This window comes from Drosophila virilis, chromosome 4, assembly GCF_030788295.1.
Source record: "Drosophila virilis strain 15010-1051.87 chromosome 4, Dvir_AGI_RSII-ME, whole genome shotgun sequence".
Classification (NCBI taxonomy): domain Eukaryota; kingdom Metazoa; phylum Arthropoda; class Insecta; order Diptera; family Drosophilidae; genus Drosophila; species Drosophila virilis.
The window spans coordinates 225,970-247,560 of NC_091546.1; the positions used below are offsets into that span (position 1 = coordinate 225,970).

The window sequence follows — 21,591 nt, forward strand, 5'->3', positions numbered from 1 at the left end:
ACGAAACAAAAACTCAATTTTAATTTATATTTATTGTAACATACAAAAACTAACTATATTTTAGCTAGCTAATTGTTTGAAAGTTTTAGTTGCATACCTTAAGTCTCATATTATTAGTATAACTAGTAAAAATGCTGGCGAGAGAGAGTTTATAATGTACTAATGAGAGAGTTTATAATGTACTTAAATGGCAATAAATAGTTTAGCTGAACTATTTTAATATAGCACAAATACATACATTTACAGAAGTTATTTGATTACTAAAAACTAAGAGTATAATTCAAGAAGTACTAAGTTATTCAAACTACACTTTCCAACCAGCTTTTGTTGGCCTTTGCTTTACTATTGGCAAATGCATATCAGTCAGTACAATTATGTTAGAATCCTATATGGATATGCACTTAGGATGAGTAACCTTGATACAAGGTGTTAAGGTTTTAAAGTAAAATTTCATAAATATCAATGCAATAGTTAATAGAAACTTAGCTTAAATAATAACGATACATTTTCGTTGTACATTACAAAATGAAATGGCGACGCTTAACACTAGTAAAGGGTTAAAGTCTTGCGCTTAATATACATACTCGGTCCTGAGTATTTCACACATACTCCTCTGGTGGTTTTTGTACATTGGGTATACGTAAAGTCGACACTGGTTGGGCTGGCTGCTGTTGCTGTTGCAGCGAGCTTGTCGTGTCTGGCAGCTCTGCTATGTCCTTGAATACGCCCATTAGATTCTCATAGCTTGGTCCCCAGTTCAGCAAATACTCCCAGCCCAATGTGGTTGCAGATGGCGAAGCGTTCCCATTTGCTTTGCGGTAAATGCCGCTCAGGTGGTTCGCTAGATCGTCGTCGCTGGCGACAAGTGTACTAAGCGAGCCGCGAAAAGATGACTCAAATCCGTCATAGGCGTGCGGTGGTATGGGCGGAGTTTTTGACACATTTTGGTTCCTGCTTGGTTCCCCGCTGATTGCACGCGCCACAGGACTGCGACTATCGAGCATGCTTTTGCTGGTGGAGTACTTGCCATCGCCGCTTAAACTATTGTTGTCATACTCGATCTCAGAGCAAGTAAAGCTATCGTTGCCACTCTCATCTGTTGAGGTTGAACTATGCGCATCCACATCTCCGCCAAGCGACAGGTGAAGTGCACCACCTGGAACTCGTGGCGTCGGCGCTTCACTGCTTGATGACAAATCAAGGGTCGAAACTAGGCTGCAAGTTCTCGGCCGAGCATTGAGTCTCTCAATTTCCTCTGCCGTGAGACCCATTGAGGTCTGTGTTGGTGCTTTAGGCGGTGCCACAGGCTTTTGACGACTGGCACTGGAACTCTGTCCGGACAGTTGCGACATCACAGGACTATTTAGGCTACGTTCGCTGTTGCTGTGGAGCGCATCCTTGCCAACGCCACCAGAGCTAGATGTGGTGGCCAGAAGCGCACTCTGTAACGGTTTGCCCGAGATATCATGCAGGGTTAGAATCCTGGGTTGTTGAGAGCTTAACTCAGAGCTGGGCGATAGGCGTGCCAGTGGGGTAGTCTGGTGGGTGCGAGAAGCACTTGTTGATGGGGGTGGTTGGTTGTTTTGATTAGGTACACGTGGTACAAAGGGGCCGCTGACAGCGTGGCGCGGTGAATGTCGATGCTGCTGTTGGGCTGCTGTGCTCTGGTGTTTGTGGTGTGTATAGGATGCTACGGGAGGCGTGGTTGCTTTATACTTGCGCATGCCCCCCGCTTCGCGGTACCCCTTATAATGGTAAACGATATCAATATCGGACGGCGCAATGGAGCTGGCGTTTTCTAAATCATAGTGTTCCGGATACTCGGAGCCCAAATCCACAGAACTTCCATGGTCGAGGGGGTGCAGTGGGTTTGGTGGTGGTATAGAGAGATGATGTTCCTCTCTGATTGGTGGACTCTTGCCCACCACCTCGCGTTCAATGATGTCCGGGCGTTGGGGACGTTGCTGTGGCTGCGAATGGTCGGCGGTGGGTGGTAGATCACCGCGTTCTTTGAACTTCTTTGTAATAAGCTCTGGTCCGGCCAAATGATGATTAGGCGGGCGCATGTGATCATTGTTGCATACGATTGGTGCTGGAGAATCACTCGCATGTATACTACGGGAATTGACGTGGTCGGCTGTTTGGCTTTGAGTAGCTGGGGCGGGGTGCTTTATTTTAAATCCTGGTACACCGCAGCTGAGGCTACCAATCTTTTCCTGTTTTCCCCGAAAGCGATAAATAACATATGAGCCGAATATAGCTACTACAAGTATGACGAAAAACACAATAACCAGTGTGATGCCTATGCTCAATGGATCAGCCACTTGGGCAGCATCGACACCAATATCTGTCCCTTTGCAGCCAAGTTCCACAACTCCATGTTGTTTTACTTCGTGAAATATGCTGCCTGAGCCATTTAGCGGCTGCAATTCATTATTGATGGTGAAGTTGGCTATGCATCCCGTAAAAGGTTCTTCATTTATCAAAACGTTAGAGGCACCGCCCACACAAAGCGTAGAAAGATACGGATCTAGGAAGTCATGCACGCCCGCCACGTCCAACTCCTCGCCCACTTGGTGTCCATCAATAAGCAGGTGCAGGATGTGACTCTGGCTGCGGAGACTAATATTGTGCCATTTGCCATCATTTAACGCTGCTGGCTCTGGCACAGTCATGTTGATGGACAGGTGCTGCTTTGAATAGTAAACCAGTTTGCCGTTCAACAGGGACAATGTAGTGTACATCTGATTGGTTGCAGCATAAAATATCAATCCGTGTGACTTGTATGTGCGAAAGAGAAAACTCAAGACCTTGGGGGGGTCATAGAAGGATGTCGTTACAGCACTCGCGTTATACAATGACAGACGCTTTGTGCGACTGCCAAAGCTTGACCACGCATTGTTTCCGTTGTACAGATTGTCCAGAAGCTGCATTCGTCGATATTGTTCAGAGATTTTGAATTCCACGAAACCACCACTGCTTATTTTGACAGGCTCCAGTGAGTCACCACAGTCAGGAGAGAGTAGCTCACCACCACACTGACAAAGCGAGGTTGACCAGCGATCAATGCATTGGCCCGCATAGCTACTGCAGCGTTCCGCTGCCAGAGCTGGCTGGCAGGCCTGTCTATTGCAGCCTGGTAAAATGCCATGCTGCTGTATTGGTGAGCTCAAATTCAAGGCGCGTCCATTGATCGAAACACTGTGAATGCACCCAACAAGGTCGTCACTGTGAATTTGACCCGGACGCTCGAGTACTGGATCTGCTGATTGTAAGCCTCCAATAAAGAGAGGCTGTTTGTTAAAGTTAAGTGTGCTGCAATAAAAGCGATAATTACTTTACTTTCTCATTTGTAGATTTAGTCTAAAGTTTGCTTACCCCATGGGAACAACGTCGTCCGCATAACAGCTGGAGTCGCCGGGAATGCATTCCGAGCACACTTCACCAGATTCTGTACATTTGGCGATGCTCAGCGACATGACGCGACCATTGCGGGTGGCTGTTACTTTGTGCCAGCTACCATCGGCCAGATTGAGTCCTGCCACAACTGTGCTAATGGCAGTACGTGAGCCTCCCGAAGAGAAAACGGCTTGACCCTTCACCAGCTCAATGGCCAAAAAATCTGAACGTCCTCCGTTCTGCAAACCGTAGTTATAGACTAATAACGCCGTCGGCTTACTCGTAGCAAACACTATAGAAATATCGTTCGTTGTTGGATCCAAAGAGGGGAAGCTCATGAAGGATAGTGGCTCAAATCCGTAGCTAAAACGTTCACAATGACGCCCATAGCGACCTGATGGACAACTGCATTTATAGCTTGGTTTTAAGCTGACGCATAAGCCACCGTGCAGACACGGATTTGGTCGACACGAATCGGTAATACTCTCACACTGACTGCCCCGATAGCCGGGTCGGCAAAGGCAAAAGTATGAGGCTCCATCTGGGCTACGTTGGCAGCTGCCGCCATTGTGGCAAGGCTTACTCCAGCACACATCACTTCGCTCCTTTTGACACTCCTTGCCCTCTCGATTAGCCGGACACTCGCACTGATAGTCATTACCCATTCGTCGGCATTGAGCCTGCCCTTGGCAGGGGCTAGGTAGACAGGGATCCTGCCGTCTGGCGCACTGTTCACCCGCATAGCCCTTAGCACATTGGCAAGTGTAGTCGTGAATGATGCGTGGTCCACTAAGAACAAGCGAAGGGCTGTCGATGATGCTGAAGTGGCTCGTATCCAGCAGGCGAATTGTAGCACTGCACACCCCGCCATTAGCACAAACATTAGGTGTACTGCAAGGTTCATACCCGATTACTATATCCGTGTGCAATAGGTCGGATAGAGAAGAGCGCTTTTCACGCAGACGTTCGACAATTTGATGTGGTTGATGGTAGGTGAGGTTGGACATGCGCACGACAAATAGGGCTTCTAGATCTATATTACTTGCGTTATTGGTGTCTATTTCAATTAGGCTGTAAAGAAGAATTTCATCACCAGGACCAAAGCGTGATTGAAGCATCTCTAGGGCTTGACGGTAATAATGCGCCAAAAATTGCGTAGCTGACATATTCCGTAATAAGAGGGGCAGAGTGTTGGCAAGTGTGTTATTGTTGAAACTCTGAAAATCCACGGTAACCTTATAGCTGACATCGCCATGTTTCCCATCATTACCAGTTACGTCGTACAGGTATGACATTGGCGTAGTCAATGACGTTGTGTACAGGTCACAGCTGCTCTTTATTATCAGCTGTCCACTGCCTTGCAAACGACAGCGATAGTCTCCAACAATATCAACATCGTTTGGGCGTACATCAGCTAGTTTCGTATTCGCAGGTAAATCCCCGTTAAAGATACTGACAGCCACATGGACAGTGCGCGGCGTGGATGGATTGTCATTTTGATCTAGCACCTTTATAACCAGCTTATGTTGGGACTGTTGTTTAGGGCTTCCGCTGTCCTCCACCTCAATGATGGCTTCTAGAAGGGGGGTTGCTTCTCGATCGTAGCTAGCAGTAGACCTTACCAATCCTGTGTATTTGTCGATGGTAAACCAAGCTTTATGCTTGCCACCCACAATCTTATAACTGAAAGGTGCTCCATTGTGCGGCAGGTCTGGATCACTTGCTGCTAACGTGATTATCGATGTGCCTGCAGGTTCGTTTTCTGAGATATAGCCTAGAAGGCCATCTGAACTAAATGTGGGCCCATTGTCGTTGATATCGTCCAAGTCAATGCGCACTGTAGCAGTGCCCGTCTGCGGTGGTAGACCTGTATCAATTGCACCTATAACTAGATTATAGTACGCAATATCCTCTCGGTCTAAGAGTACTGCAGTGCTGATCTCGCCGGTTTCTGCGTCGATCTTGAAACTTTGCTTTATGTTTCCATTAATTATTGAGTATGTGAACTGATTGTTTTGCGGACGAACATCCTTGTCAATTGCTTTGACTGTTGTCACCATAGTTCCAGGCGGCACAGACTCCAATATTGTTGAAGAGTAGTAACGCTTAACAAACTCCGGTGGATCGTTTCCGTCCTGAATAGAGATTGTAACTTGCGCTTCAGCCGTATCATTTCCTCGTATGCTACCGTAATTTTTAGCCATTACCATTAGCACGACGCGATTCTGGGTCTCGCGATCCAAATTACGGGTGACATATATCAAGCCTGTGTTTGTGTTGATACCAAAGCCCTTATCATTACTAGAGCCAACCAACAAATAGTAAATTCTACCATCTTCGCCAATATCTTTATCGGTGGCCTGTACCGATCCCACTGCGGTACCCACAGACGAAGTTTCCGAAACATCAAAATGAAAAGCAGATTGCACAAACTGCGGATAGAATTCATTAACTCCCAAGACGTGTACATACAGCACTGCATAACTTTCCATGCTGGAGTCTGGATTTTTTGCTTTAATATGCAGCGTGTAACTACGGCGCTCCTCATAGTCAAAACTGGCGGTAGATAATATTGTACCATTGCTGACATTGATACTGAAGAAGTGATGATCGGTGCCCCTAGCCAGAAATGAATAGTGTATGATGGCGTTTTTCGGTGAATCCTTATCGGTTGCGTGTGCCTGAAATACGGCTGTTCCGACTGGTTTATTTTCTGCAATATAGCCGTGATATTCCGATTGATTAAACACCGGTGGATTGTCATTAACATCAGTTAGTATGATCGTGAGCATAGCTAACGCAGTCAAAGCCTTGTAGCCCAAATCCTTGACGGATATGTTTAAGTGGTATTCCTGCATTAGATCGTAATCTAATGGCTGCATTATTATGATGGCACCTGTACGTTCATTGACATTAAAATAGTTCCTTTCGTTGCCGCCTGAAATGGCGTAGTGCAGCATGCCATTGGGCCCGGTGTCTTTGTCTGTCGCAGAGACTGTGATAATCGTGGTGCCAATGGGCTCGTTTTCTGGCACAATCACTTGATAGCTCCGTGGGTTGAATTCGGGAGCGTGTCGATTTTCATCAGTGACCACCACGATAACACGAGTCTGATCTGATAGTGGTGGAACACCACGGTCAGTGGCCCTTACGTTTAGCTCAAATCGTGAATTAGCTGGCAATTTAATCTGTTTAATCAATGTTACCCAGCCGTCATGCTTATTGATGGTAAAGTAAGCGCTCAGATTAGAGCTAATCAACGAGTAGTCAATCTCCGCGTTGACTCCGACGTCGCAATCATCATTAGCGTGTACTCTCACAACACGCTGACCAGCGCCCGCTTGTTCAGGCAACGGGGAGAGATATTCTGTATGCTCAAACTTCGGCGGGTTATTATTTGCGTCCACTATGTTAATATTTACAAGACATTCTGTATAGAGTGGCGGCTTTCCATTGTCTGTAGCCAGGATGGTAAGTGCGAACATGTTCTCCGGAGAGCTGATGTACTGTGAGTGCTTGTACTGGATTTGTGTTTTGCTGAAGATCTCGCCCGTAGCGGGGTCAACGCTAAATATGGGGGATGGTGACTGTAAGGAGTATGAGATGACAGAGTTGGGACCCTGCTTGTCTCGATCGGTTGCTATGATCTGGCCCACAAAAGCCACTGCATGCTGAAGCTCCGGAAAATTGAAACTGTAGAAACTATGCTCAAACTCAGGTGCATTATCGTTCTGATCCTGTATGGTAATTGTGATTGGAGTCTCCGCTCGCCAGGCTCCGTCTGAGGCCACAACCTTGAGAATGTATTCATCCTGTTGTTCACGGTCAATTTGTCCTGCTACCGTAATGTTGCCACTCTGCGAGTCAATTTTAAACTTTTTACCTGGGTTCTCGCTAAATGAATACGTGGCATTTGCATTTTCGCCCAAATCTAGGTCAGATGAGGTCACACATATTACAAAACTGCCAATTTCAGCATTTTCTGTTACGTTCAGTGAATATAAACGTGTAAATTTGGGGGGATTGTCGTTTTTATCTAGTAGATGCAGCAAGACACTCGCAGTACCTGTCAGCTGGGGCACACCTTGATCAACGGCTTCCACAACAAGCGCATAATCACTGAATTCTTCACGATCTAGGCGCATGGTTGTATAAATTTCGCCAGAATCGACAATTTCAAAGGTGCCGTTGTAGTCATTTTTTAATCGGTAGCTAACCTCACCGTTTTCTCCAGAATCCCTATCTTTCGCCTTGATTGCAACAATAAGTTGCGGTGGTGTTTCCTCCTCCATGATTTCTGCGTTGTAGATAAGCTTCTCCATAACTGGAGGATTATCATTAGCATCAGTAACGTTAATGGTCAACTTCATAACAGTACGAAGGCTTGGTCTATCCGAATCGGCGGCTGCAACCCAGATCTCATATTGATGAGCCAATTCATAGTCCAATCCATCTTGGCCAACGCTTAAAACACCCGTAGTCGAATCAACAATAGCTGTATTTCCCATATTTCCACCGGCTATTTTATACCTTATATTGGCAATAGATCCTTTTTTTGGTGATGAGGCTGCCAATTTGGCAATCATTTTTCCAGGTTGCACATCCTCCGGTAAATTAAATTGAGTGATAGGCATGTAAGAGAACACAGGAAAGAGCTCCACCGGACGTAGTTGCACAGTAAGCTCAGCTGTCGAGATTTGAGACATATATCCTTGATCCGTTGCTTGAATGTTTATGTTATAGATAATGTCAACGTTTGGCTTATATTTTTGTGCCAGCTCCATTTTTGTACGTATAACTCCCGTGGATGGGTGCACTTCGAAAATGTGTTGATCCTTACCATTTATATTATAAACAACCATTGCATTTTCGCCCTCATCCAAATCCGTGGCTCGTGCACCAAAAACAAATTCTCCAGCGCGGATATTGTTTGGCACAACAATATTAAAATTGTTGGCCTCAAACTTTGGCACATTATCATTTGTATCCCCCACTTTGATCGTCAGATTTACAGAAGTTGCGCGCGGTTCAATTATGGAACTGTCTTGAGCCATAAGTGTTAGCTGGTAAACAGCTATGCTTTCACGATCCAATACGGCAGCCGTAGTTATTTCGCCCGTGTCAGTGTCAATGTGGAAATGCGACATGTGTTCTCCGAGCAAATCAAACCGTAGCTTACCATTAAGACCAGTGTCCTTGTCGGTGGCAACGGGCTTGAGCACCAACGACCCAACCGGAAGATTTTCTTGGATAGAGGCATGGTAATATTGGAGCTCAAAAACAGGTCCGTTGTCGTTGATATCTTGGACTTCAACTCTCACAATCCCAGTATTTGACAGCGGCGGAGAGCCAGTGTCCATGGCAACGAGCGTTAATATGTACTCATTCTGTAGCTCACGATCGAGAGTTCCTAGTAGGACAATGTCGCCCGTTGAGGCATTGATACGAAACAGATCCGCATTGCCTTCCTTGAGAAAGTATCTTACTTGGTTGTTCAGAGGCGGAGTATCGGCATCGAAAGCAGTTACGGTGAGCAAATAGCCGCCGTTGGGTGGTAAAGTATTCTCCATGACGCGGGCAATGTAAGGGGAGTCCAAGAATGTAGGTCGATTATCATTTATGTCAATTATGCTGATGATTAGCTCGGCAATATCACTGGCGCTTTCCTTTGGTGCACAATCCTCGGCACGTACTGTCAATATATATCGCGCTTTCCGCTCATAGTTCAAATTTTTGGCAACTCTTACTATTCCAGTGTCCTCGCTTATGCTAAAATCACGATTTTGGTCGCCCGACACAATCGAATAGCGCACACGGCCATTGTCGCCCTCGTCCATGTCTGTGGCAGACACTTGGAGCACCATGGCGCCTATACTAGCATTCTCTGCCACGGATGCGGAGTATTGCTTCGGATCAAATACTGGAATGTTGTCGTTAACATCAAGGATTTTAATCGTGAGCTGGGATTGCGTTGCAAGTGGCGGATCTCCACGATCCCGCGCTGTTATATTTAAAACATAATTTAATCGGAGCTCTCTATCCAGTAAATCGGCAACGCGTAAAATACCATCGGTTGGGTTCAAAGTAAATGGCAGAGGCTCAGCCGATCCATTGTCATCACTTAATCTGCTTTTATCGTCAAGATAATAGTCTATGTAGCCATTGCGTCCCTCGTCGTTGTCAATGGCTTTCACTGTAAACACAACCGTGTTGATGGCCACATTCTCCATCACTGTCGTCTCATTTGCGGAAACAAACACGGGCGCTTCGTCGTTGACGTCTTTGATAAGTATTGTTACCTGTGAAAGAGAAAAGTTTTTAATGACACTCTAACATTTGTGTCAATTCCTTGAGCAATGATATGCTCAATAATCTATTTAAAACAGGTTAAGCCAAAAGTTCTTAAAACAAGTTTCTGTTTAATTAGGGCTTGACCAAGTATAAATAGTAGTAATCAGACTTGTCACAGGTCAAGCCCGGTTAAGCATTTTCTGGTTTTATACCTTCTCACATAGATATCTAAAATGAAGCTCTCTTGCTGGGTAGCTTACCTGCACGGTCGACGACAGCCGTTCTTGTTTTTGATGTGATAAAAACTGATCTTGCTGATGTTTTTTATTATATCGCCGAGGCGACCGATATTTGAGTTTCAACTGTGATTCCTTCAGCTCACTGAAAATGGCCATTTCATCGGCGCAGTCGCGGGCAGTGACCGTCAGAGTATAGGCACTGCGATGCTCGCGGTCAAGTTGTCGACGTGTGGATATCGTACCGTTGCTGTTGATCCAAAAGTCGCCGTCTTCGTCCCCGGCTGTTATGCTGAATTCGATGAGGCCATTGTTTCCTATAATAAAGCTCATGGCGCCAATTTTAATAAAGTTTAATCAATTTATTTAGAATAACTAACCCGAATCGATGTCTTTGGCGGACACGGTGACTACTTCCTTTCCTACAAGAACATTTTCCAATATTTCACTTGAATAGCTCATGGGATCGAATAATGGCGTATTATCGTTTAAGTCAAGTACATTACAATATACAGTAATAGTAGTTGAAAGACTAGGTTGACCGTTGTCCTGTGCTTGCACAAGTAATATGTAGTGCTGCACCTGTTTGCAAAAAAAAAATGTGGGAGATGTGAAACACAAAATTTTATGGAAGAAAACGTTGAATGTCTTACATCCTCGTAATCCAATTTAGCTGTCAAAGTAAGTGCTCCCGTTTGAGGATTTAAGCTAAATACGTCGTTGGCCCAATCAGAAACAACTGCATATGAGACTTGTGCATTTTGAGCCAAATCTGCATCTTTGGCCACAATTTCACCAACTTGGTATCCACGTGGTGCGTTCTCTGGTATGTCAAAGGAGTAAACGGATTCTTCAAAAACGGGCGGGTTATCGTTGGTGTCATCCACCTATTAACGAATAATTAGCATTTAATCAGTTGCCAGTAAAAAATACGTTCCGATTACTTACCTGTATGATTATATCTGTTTCTGTATACTGCACCCCATCGCTCACTCGGATGCGCATATTGTACTTGTCCTTTGCTTCACGATCCAAAGAGTCTCTCAATTGAAGTTTTCCAGTTGATGGTTCCAGGATAAACTTTCCATCATGACCATTGATTAGGGTGAAAACCATACTGCTCATAATATCTGGATCAGGATCGGTGGCTCGAATTGTAGCTATGGTGTGTCCGATCGCTAGATCTTCGCTTACAGTATAAATTAATGGCGTATCGAGAACTTTCGGGGGACTATCATTTTTATCCAACACAGTCACCTGAACCTGTACAAAAGTGGAATAAAATAGTTTTGCTCGTATGAAGGTTCTAGACATTGAATAACTTGATTACAGATGTTTTCTCTAATATTTACAGACCTGCAAATTAAATGACTAAATCACTGTCACAGTTTGCATTTGTATTGGCGATCACACAAGGTACAAAAGACCCTTTTTAATATGTTAGTTAACCTGTCTAGCTCTTTTGCGATACTCTACCTTCTTATGCGCTACCGGTTGCTTAATTCCAACGCAACATCAGCACCCTACACTCTAAATACATTTTTAAAATAAACGCACATCCGAAAAAAAGACATGGCAATCGTTTTAAATCAAAAAAAAATGCAAAATAAAAAAAAAACAATAAAATTGATTGAAATACTTTTAGCACGCAAGGTTTCAGTCGCCGCGGCCCGAGTTTGTATGTTTAAATAACCTGCTACATATATACACAGCACTCTGACCGTAATATGTCCAAGAAGCTGCGCAGAACTGGAACTACTCGTATACACATTTGCATCTGTACATTGCTGGCATACCTACGCATAAAGCATGTCTCAAGCGGGGATGCGACGTTCCCGCTGAGCAACACCAATGGTTGCCGAGTGGCAAGGGCTTAAGTGCCCAAAAGTTGGCTGAAGGGCCGTTGTACATCGCTCAACAGTCTCAAAGATGTTTACTGTTGTGAATTCGTTTATTTTTTATTTGCTGTCTGAAAACAGGTCGACGATTTTGCAGTTGCTGGCATCCAGACTGCGTCATGCGCTGCGAAATCGGCAAATTGAAAATAGGGCCAAGACTGACATTTAAGTCGAAAGATCGCTAAAGAAATATGTTAGGGTATTATCGAAAATGAAAAAAAACTGGCAATGGAACATATTATTATTTTGTGCCTGAGGTCTATTTATACCGATTTTGTAAGTGTTTAGGTTCATCGTCGTAAGGTCTCCTACTTTAAAATACGCCTGACTATTCTCACCTGGCGATTTGCATTTTTTATATATGCGCAGGTCTAAAACTCTGCTTTGTGTTTAATCAAATTTTCATATCTACAGTAGACATTAAAAGCGCATTAGTGCGGTCTTAACTTATACTGATAAGCCCTTAAACCAGACCCCGTATGCAAAAACCCTCAGCTACAGGCGCAGCAGACAAAAGTAGGTTTACCTGGAACACTATAAAAGCAGCAACCCGCTTTTTTCACGTAAACGTGCTCAGCTTCTGCTGCATCATCATTCGAAACGTCATGTAGACTTACCTTTGTACGAGCTGTCCGAGGCTTTCCGCCCAGTGCGATGGCATGGACCTCGATCTCGTAGTTGGAGGGGCCAGCTTCCCGGTCCAATTCAACTGCTGTCGATAATATGCCCAATTTAGCATCGATATCAAAAAGACGGTCAACTTGGACACGCATCTCACTGCTGCTCGCATGGCCGAATATAGATGACGTGGACGTCGTGACATTTGTCACATAGTACTCGATCTCAGTGCCTTCAAGCTGTGCGCTTACCGTCAGTATACTCGTCCCGATCGGCTCATTCTCGTACACTGATCCAAATAGGGCGTTGTGATTCTCAAATATTGGCCTATCGCCTTCACCATCACTAGTGCCAAGTGTTATTATTGTGATATAGGTTTCAGTGCTCTTCCGCTCGCCACTTGCTTCGTCCGTGGCCCTTAAGGTCAATTGGTAACGCACATTAGGCTTAGTTTGGGGTTGACTACCTTGACTACCAAGTGTGATAACTCCCGTGTTACGATGCAGATGGAAAAGTTCTTGCTGGCCCCCGGCAAACTCATATGTGACCAGGCCGTTGCTCGACGAATCTGCATCGCGGGCCAACACCTGCATCACATAACCACCTATACTCCCCGGTGGAATCGAGCCGTTCAGCAATGTTGGCAAAATTGCTGCATTCATTGAAACAAAAATTGGCGCATTGTCGTTGACATCTTCTACAATGACTGTGACCAGCTTCTCCGTGGCCAGCTGGCGATCTGAGGGTTGTGCCTGATCCGTGGCTACTACAGTCAACCGAAAGTTATCAATGGCCTCTCGGTCAATCTCACGCAGCGTATATATGACGCCCGTCTGTGTGTTAATGCCAAAGTGACGTCCACCGGCCGTTTCGGGCTCCTGTCGGCTGATAACGTACGTTACCTTACCATTCACACCGGAATCAGGATCATCTGCAGTGACTGTGACAATTGGCGTCTTGAGTGCGATACCCTCCTTTATTTGACGCACAATTGCCGTGCTTGGAAATATGGGTGGATTGTCGTTATCATCCACCACAACGACGTTGTATAAGACTGTGGTGGAAAGCGGCGGAATACCGCAGTCTGATGCTGTTATGTTTAACGTATAATTGGTAATATCCTCATAGTCCAACGGCTTGTGTAGGTAAAGGCTACCACTAACGCTGTCAATGTGGAATGTGTCCCTGCGGTTGCCTGCTGTTATACTAAATACCACTTGGCTATTCATGCCTTGATCTGCATCGCTGGCCCGGAACCGCATAAGTTCTGTTCCACTGGGACTAGTTTCCAACACAGATATTTCGCTGCTCGATTGTGTGAACTCCGGCGCATTGTCATTATCGTCCAGCACTGTAATGGTAATGTTGACGCTGGAAGTTAGAGAATTTTTTATTGCTGCGTCCCGTGCGACTACAGTAAGGCGATGAATTTCTTGTGATTCCCGGTCCAATCTATGTGCAAGGATCAGCAGACCTGTGGCGCTATCTAAGCCGAAAAGGTTGGCTTCATTCCCTGCAACCAGTGTATAATATACATCTCCATTAAGACCTTCATCTGCATCCTTGGTAAATATGTGCATAATATGTGTTCCCTCAGGTGCATCTTCGGAGATAGTTACTTGGTAGGGTGTACGTAAGAACTCCGGAGCATTATCGTTGACATCAGTGATAATTACTTTGACCTTAACCTTGTCGTGCAGTGGCGGAATGCCATTGTCTGTGACAATAGCCTCGAGCAGTATATAATTGGAGCCACCGCTACTGATATTTCGTTCCTCGTCGCCGACGCTGGCACTATTGCCTGTGCTTCGCACCAGAGCCTCCCGATCGAAGGGTCGAAGGGTCTTGATAAAGCCATTGTGCGTATCAATCTTAAAGTCCTGTGACTGCGAAAGGACACTGAAACTTAATTCTGCATTTCGTCCAATATCTCGATCCACCGCAGTTAACTTTCCGACAAATGTATTTGCTGGGGCGTTCTCTGGGATATTAAAAGTGAATGTACTATTTGTGAACTGTGGTGGATTGTCGTTCTCATCAATAACATGGATGACGACTGGTACTACCGACGACCGGGATGGTGTGCCGGCATCGCTACAAGAAATTGTAAGTGCATAATAGTCGCGTTCCTCGCGATCGAGAGGCGCGCGGACAAACAAGAAGCCATCAGGGAAGACTCCAAATTTACGGTCAGAATTTCCATCTATAATCTCATATGCTATACGTCCGTTGGGCCCAAGATCGCTGTCCGAGGCAGCTAGCGCGAAAAAGCGTGTGTTCACCTTGGTGGTCTCCAAGAGCGAAGTTTCATAGGATGTGTGATCAAATACAGGGGTGTGATCATTTACGTCGGCAATATTTACGGGGAGACTTAGTCGACTGCTTAGCGATGGCGTACCCCCATCTGTTGCAATTATCTCCACATAGAAAACTGTGCCAGGATCGGCACGTACTGGCTTCTGCAAGTAGACTACGCCTGTGGCAGGATTAATGCGAAACTGTTGATCCGGGTTGTAGGTGAAATTATAGCGAATGCGACTGTTGACACCAGCGTCACGGTCGCGGGCACGGGACAAATAAATTTCTTGCCCCACAGCGGTATCCTCCGGCAACCAAATCGAAGCTTCTGTGTCACGATCTTGAGCGAAATTGGGTGCATTATCATTTAAATCAAGAATCGCTATGTGAACATTGCACTTCCCATAGGCAAATCCAGACATGGAGCTAGACCTATTTACGCTGCGCGCCATGACAACTAACTGATATTGTGCCTGTGCTTCTCGATCAATACGGCGTGCAGTTGTGATGCGGCCGCTGTGTTGGTCAATTGCAAAATACTCGGCTCTGTCACCATAAATGATAACATACTCGATGGCTGCATCTGCAAAGATCGGTTGCCGCTTAACTTGCACCCGGCCAACATCGCGACCCAGCTTGGTCATCTTTTGATCAGGATCCTCAACAACTTGAAAATCATATCCATTATGAGCGTCAAAGTCGAGCGTTGTTGATTTAGATTCCATTACAATTTCCACAACGGCATCCTGCAAGCTGCGTTTTTCACCAGAGTCTCTGGCAGAAATGCGCAGCTTGTAATAGGGTTTTTTCAGTTGTTTAAGAGCATCATCGCCACGTACCGCAAATATGACAGCACCCGTGCGAGAGTCAACGTGGAAAACATTGTCGCCACCAGATTCTAGGTTATATGTAATTAAGGCGTTATCGCCCACGTCGCGATCAGTGGCCGTGACATTGAGCAGAGTTCGCATGCTGTTCGGTGCGACATCAGCTTCTTCCTTCAGTGTGTAGATGTAATGCTTTGGATAAAACTCTGGACTATTATCGTTAATATCTGAAATGCTGAGGCAAACAGTAGCTGTGGCCGACTGTGGTGCCGGTGCGCCTTGATCGCGCGCGATCACAAAAATTTCATAATTCGCCATTGTCTCACGATCGAGAGCTTTGCGAGTCATTAATTGGCCCGTTATGGAGTCAATAGCAAATTGTTGTGGGTACAGGCGTTCCACACTGGGCGCTAAGGAAAATGTAACCGATCCGTTCGTGCCCTGGTCGTTGTCTGTGGCAGACAGCAATGCGACTATTGTCGGGGGACTGACGCCCTCGCTGAGGCTAACGTTGAGCTCTTGTTGTCCGAAGTGTGGTGCCTCGTCGTTTTCATCCAAGATGGTGACCTTAAGTTGAGTGTAAGCGAACTTGGGATTGGGCCCGCCATCACGTGCTGATATGCTTAGTTCTACGCTGGCTTGAACCTCCCTGTCTAGTGGACCCGTTGTCACAATAAGGCCCGTCGTCGTATCGATGTTAAACCACTTGAGCTCGTTTCCCGTAAGGATTTCATAGAACACTTGCGCATTGACGCCCGTATCCTCATCTGTGGCAACGATCGAGGTCACGAAGGTGCCCGTTGGCGCTAATTCACTAAGCACAGCAGTGTATTCGGACTTCTCGAACACGGGCTCATGATCGTTGACGTCATTTACATCTATAATAAGATATGCTATCGCCTTTCGCTCTGGCGTTCCTTTGTCTATAGCCACAACAGTCAAGTTGTATTTGCTAATCTCCTCACGATCGAGTACTCCATTGACACGGACAATGTGAAATAGTGGAGTCTTTTCCAATCGAAAATGATGCAGCTCGTTGCCAGAAACTATGCGAGTTGTTGTCTCTCCGTTGAGACCATCGTCCGAGTCAATCACTGACACGGCAGCAACCACTGTTCCGTTGCTGGCGTTCTCATCCACGGTGGCAACGCGGCCAGTTGGTGGAAAGTACTGAAAGCGTATAATAGGATCATGATCGTTGGTATCCAACAGATTCACTGTAACATAGGTGCGCCCATCCTGACGCGGAGAGCCATGATCGCGGGCAAAAACCGTGAAGACGCAGCTCTTTTGGATGTGACCCTTGCCTATGGGCTCTCGGGGCTGCTGACTCGTTTGCTGTGGGCAATTTAGGCGCACAGTGGTAGAAATGACCCCTGTCTCGGGATCGACCGTGAACTGATGTTCCGTCTCGGCCAAGTAGTAGGTGAGCTTGCTATTGTCGCCCAAATCGTTATCCGATGCCATGACCTGAAGAACTGGCGAACCGGGCATAACAGTTTCGTTTAGCGTTACGCTGTAGTCGCTGTGATCGAAAATCGGTGGGTTGTCGTTAACGTCCAGTATTGTGACGTTTACTTGGAGAAACCCCAATCGAGGTGGAGAGCCACCATCGCTGGCCGAAATATTTAGTTGGTAGCTTCCGCGTGATTCGCGATCCAAGTTGCCGGTCGTCTCCAAATGTAAGTAGGACGTATCGCCACTGGGATTTGTTGTGGTGACTAATCGAAATTTATTATCCAAATTGCCCGCCACAATCTCATAATGATCGGTAACTCCATTGTCGCCGATATCAGCATCTGTCGCCGCATCAAGCAGCAGGCGAGTTCCGGCCACTGCGCTTTCCGAAAAAGAGACGGCAATACTTGGTTCAGGAAACTCGGGTGCATTATCATTGATATCGAGCACTTTTATGCGCACTTCTATTGGATACGTGGGCTGCGATGAGAGTACCACAAGGTCATAATGACTTCGCATACCCTCACGATCTAGCACGACATTTGTCTTAACTTCGCCCGTTATCTGGTCCAGTGTAAACTCACGCGGAGGCTCATTAAATCGATAGGTAAATTTGGGCTTTGTCGGTATAAAACCAACGAGCGTGCCGCGGGGCTGCCCCTCGAGCACTTCAAAATCGGCGCTAGTATCGACAGCGCGGGACTGCATCTCTCCCGCTGGCGAGGAGCTGCGGCGTCTTGGAAAGGCGGCATATTGTTCATACGTTGTGGCATAGCTACGTCCACGAGGCGCAGACAACTGTAGTGTGGATGCAGCCTCCGTGGCTTGGAATAACACAAACGTAGTTACCACGATCAGGTGCAAAATATTCCCCCTTCGTTGCCCGTGGACAGAGAGAAGCGAGTGCATCTTCTCTATGAACCTGAAAAGGCTGGATGGAATTCGCAGATTGTCATCCATTAACATTTATGTTCACTTTTTATTGTTTTCATTAGCAACGTGCTTTTGATATTTTAATGGTGTTCTATTTGTGTAATACTCAAAACACGTCATTTTCCAGATAGCTTTGGATATTATAATCACCTGAAAAGTAAGAAAAAAAGTCAAAATTACAATCGGAAAGCTATAGAATTGCATCAACACTAGTCTTAAATAGAAGTATAAACAGCAGGGAATTTCTTATTGGATTATCACATTTACCAGACTTACGAATCTAAATTATTTATAACCAAAGCGAACTTAATTAGTTAATCATGCTTTCATGCTAACATTTTCAGTTAACAATTTCGTGCCTCTACGATCACTGAGCATTTTAACACTTTCATACTTCGCCAAGCATAAAAATACTACTTTGCTTTTATGGTGTTCTGAAAAGAGGAGAAGATGCATAGTATGGCATATATATATATGAAAAGCAGAATGCTAAAATAGTTAGATCGGTATTTACATATTTCTTTGCTCACATGCATAAGCTTATATTATTATTATCAATGAAACTCTACCAAGCCAACAAAAATGTTGAAATATTTTATGAACAAAAAAAAAAAAAATAAAAAAACAACAAAAGTGGAGGAGGGGCTTATGTTTCTCACCTAACTAGCAATACTTTGCTAGCATTCTTTTTGTTTTTGTACGGAAAAAATATATATTTATACATCTATATACCAGCACGAAATGGAAATTTTTGTTTCAACCTTTCTTCAATGGAATCCATCGTAAATTTGTTACCCCTGATTTGTTGTTGTTGTCCAAATCTTTGAAGCCGAACCCGTTCATTAATCTTTAAGCCCCAATCTATGGGAATGGTTGTCTTTGTTCTGTCCCTAACATCATTTTTCTTTTGTTTAACATCAAAATATTTTAGTGATTTGAATAATATACATGCATACCTTTAGACGTAGGTGTGTAATAGACTTATATACTTAACTTGTTCTTGATACTGAAATATTAGGATGTAACTCTTGCTTATAATTGATATCTACCTTTATGTTTATAGATAGTTATGCGGGCTATTTTGAAGAGCTCATAAATACCATATCTGTACTAGATTGAACTAACCATTTGCAATGCAAATTATAACAAAAGAGCAAAGCATAGACAGAACCTGGCTAACAGTCTACCAAGCCGCGGGCCATATGGCCAAACTAAAAATTCGTAAGGAATAACCACGATAGCCAACTGGAATCAATGCGCGTCGCTATGAGGCGCCTACAAGTTGGGATATTCAAACACAAGCGCACAAGCGCTTGGTCTTTATTTTTATTACTATTTTCTTTCTTCGTGCTTTTCACTTTATTACCTCGGTTGGCTAGCTAGCAAGCTCTGATGAAGGAAAACGTGTTTTTCATATTTCCATATTCATTTACATTTCGCTTTTGAGCAGTGCGCATGCCGATACCTGCCATAAATGATTTCTTCTTGGACACAATGAACAAAGATTATTTATTTATAAGAAAAGGTATTCTTTTTTTCAAATCTCTGGCAATACAATTTAGTATATTACGTGACAGTTACAAGCTCCACTCAATTCAGTGTCCCAGCCTCCGACAACAAAAGGCGTCAACCTTTACAACAAAAACTGCCCACTTTGCTGTTGATTTATAAAAATTGAACAATTAATCTTGTTTGAGTTTGCTGCGTCCAGTTCGTTTTACTACCTATTCCCTGAGCTTTTATTTCTTTCTTTTTTTCTATTCACATCGCAAAGAAATGATTTTTAACTGTCTTTTGAGCCTCGATTCATCTTAAGATATATACTTGAGAAATTGCACATCTTAAAAGTATTTTTTTTATGCACTTAAACTTTTCAGGTTGTTTTGCTGTCTATTTCATAATTTCATATATCTTTCTCTTTCTTCGATTCACATCGGAAATACCTGACATATGACTGCCTTTGAGCCTTTTTTATATTAAAATATCTTAGAAATATCTTATGTATGTACTTAAACTATTCATAGATTATAAATACTCACCACTTTTGTTCACATTTTAAAATGAGTTTTGTGATAGATAGCCTTGTTGATATTAGTTGATCTGGTATACATATAGTATAAATACGACACGCGCACACACGAAAACACAAATGCAACATCGTCGTCAGCGTCAACAGACGCAGCATATTTTTTTCAGCAAAACGTGTTTTGCTTCATTTCAGCTCTTGTATTTGCTGCAGTGCGGGCTGCAACGTTGTTGGAATTTTTCACTTATAAAAAAATACAACGACAACAGACACACACACACACACACACAGGCACAGCTCAGCGAGCGAGATGTGGTATCCACACTTAATTTACCAACTGCGTTGGATCCGATTTATATTATTTCTATGTGCTTATATTTCGATGTGACATATATATATATATATAAATATATATATGTATATAGATAATTATAAAGCATATATATGTATATATATGTATTTATAAAGCATGGGTTAGATGTATCAAGGTAACTGTATTTGTGTGATCGAACGAAACCTTCACTTTTGTCTAGCGTTTTACGCGCACACGTTCCCAACTGCCACTCGCTCTGTGGTCGCAACGTAACTAACTGGCGACTGGCGAGAGCTGCGAGAAGAACTCAGACGCAGGCACCACAAAATTATGAACATAGCAACCAGGCCAGGCTTCGAAAAGCGGCTTGACAGGTTTAAGCCGAGAGGTTCAGACGGGTGGAAAGGACGGAAAAAAAAGAGAGAGAACGCGCGGCTCTCCCGCTCGTCATAAACGTACCAAATGTGGTAACTTGTCTTATTGTTGTTGCACAGCCTGCACACTTTTCCCCCTGGCTGACTCTTTTACCTGTGCCTCTCATGCACAGGCACAACATAGACACAGGCAGTGCTAGCAGCAGCAGAGCCGCCGCCGTCGCATTGCCGTCGCCCGCAACATATTTTTCACTTGTTGCAGTTTCGTTTTTCATTTTCTTGTACTAAAACGTTTTCAGCTCCAACTTCAGCTCCAGCTCACGTCGGTATGCTCGGCTTTTCTCCGTCCTCCTGAAAATGCTCGTCGTGTATGGGCGAGCGCGCGCCTTTTCTCTATGAAACAAAAATTGGCTTGCTTGCACTGGCAACTCAGCAAATACGTGAGCTCCGGCCCGCATTTGTGTGCAAGCGAACCCAACAAGATTCAATAGCCACCGGCGACCCATACACAATAAGATTAAAAATTACTTGGCTGCTGCTCCCATGCCCACTCCACTTGCCGCTGAATGTTGCTGCCATGCTGTTCACTCGGTTTAGTTCGCCATGGCTGGCGTGACTCAGGGTCTCCTGACTCTCGCGCCTTTGGGAACAAGAAATTGTTTTGCTTTAGAGGTAGCTTTAGTTCTATGGCTGCTCTCTTCGGAGAGGCTCTCTTCCAATATTTCGTCTCTTGTGGGTAATTTTTGGTTTGGCTTACCACTTCTTCTGCTTACTTGGATCTGTGCAGTCTTCGGCGTTCGGCTGCGCCGCAGAATTTTTGTTTGGCATAGAAACTGGTTTCAAATTAAAATTATCGCTGGTCATTTTTCTTATGGTTAGTTGTCGTTTACTTTACCGCTGTTGCCTCTTTTTTTGTTGTT

General features: G+C 44.6%; 1 protein-coding gene across 1 annotated transcript; it reads right to left on the reverse strand.

Annotated features, from left to right (window-relative positions):
* Positions 1-13: 13 nt before the first annotated feature.
* On the reverse strand, positions 14-17,991 carry ft (cadherin-related tumor suppressor fat). The gene is made up of 7 exons (XM_002059092.4): positions 12,442-17,991; positions 10,875-11,189; positions 10,580-10,813; positions 10,307-10,508; positions 9,951-10,243; positions 3,379-9,698; positions 14-3,315 (listed from the first exon to the last, which is right to left on the reverse strand). The coding sequence occupies exons 1-7, from the start codon at positions 17,989-17,991 to the stop codon at positions 600-602; spliced, it is 15,630 nt and encodes a 5,209-aa protein (XP_002059128.2). The 3' UTR covers positions 14-599.
* Between the last annotated feature and the right edge of the window lie 3,600 nt (positions 17,992-21,591).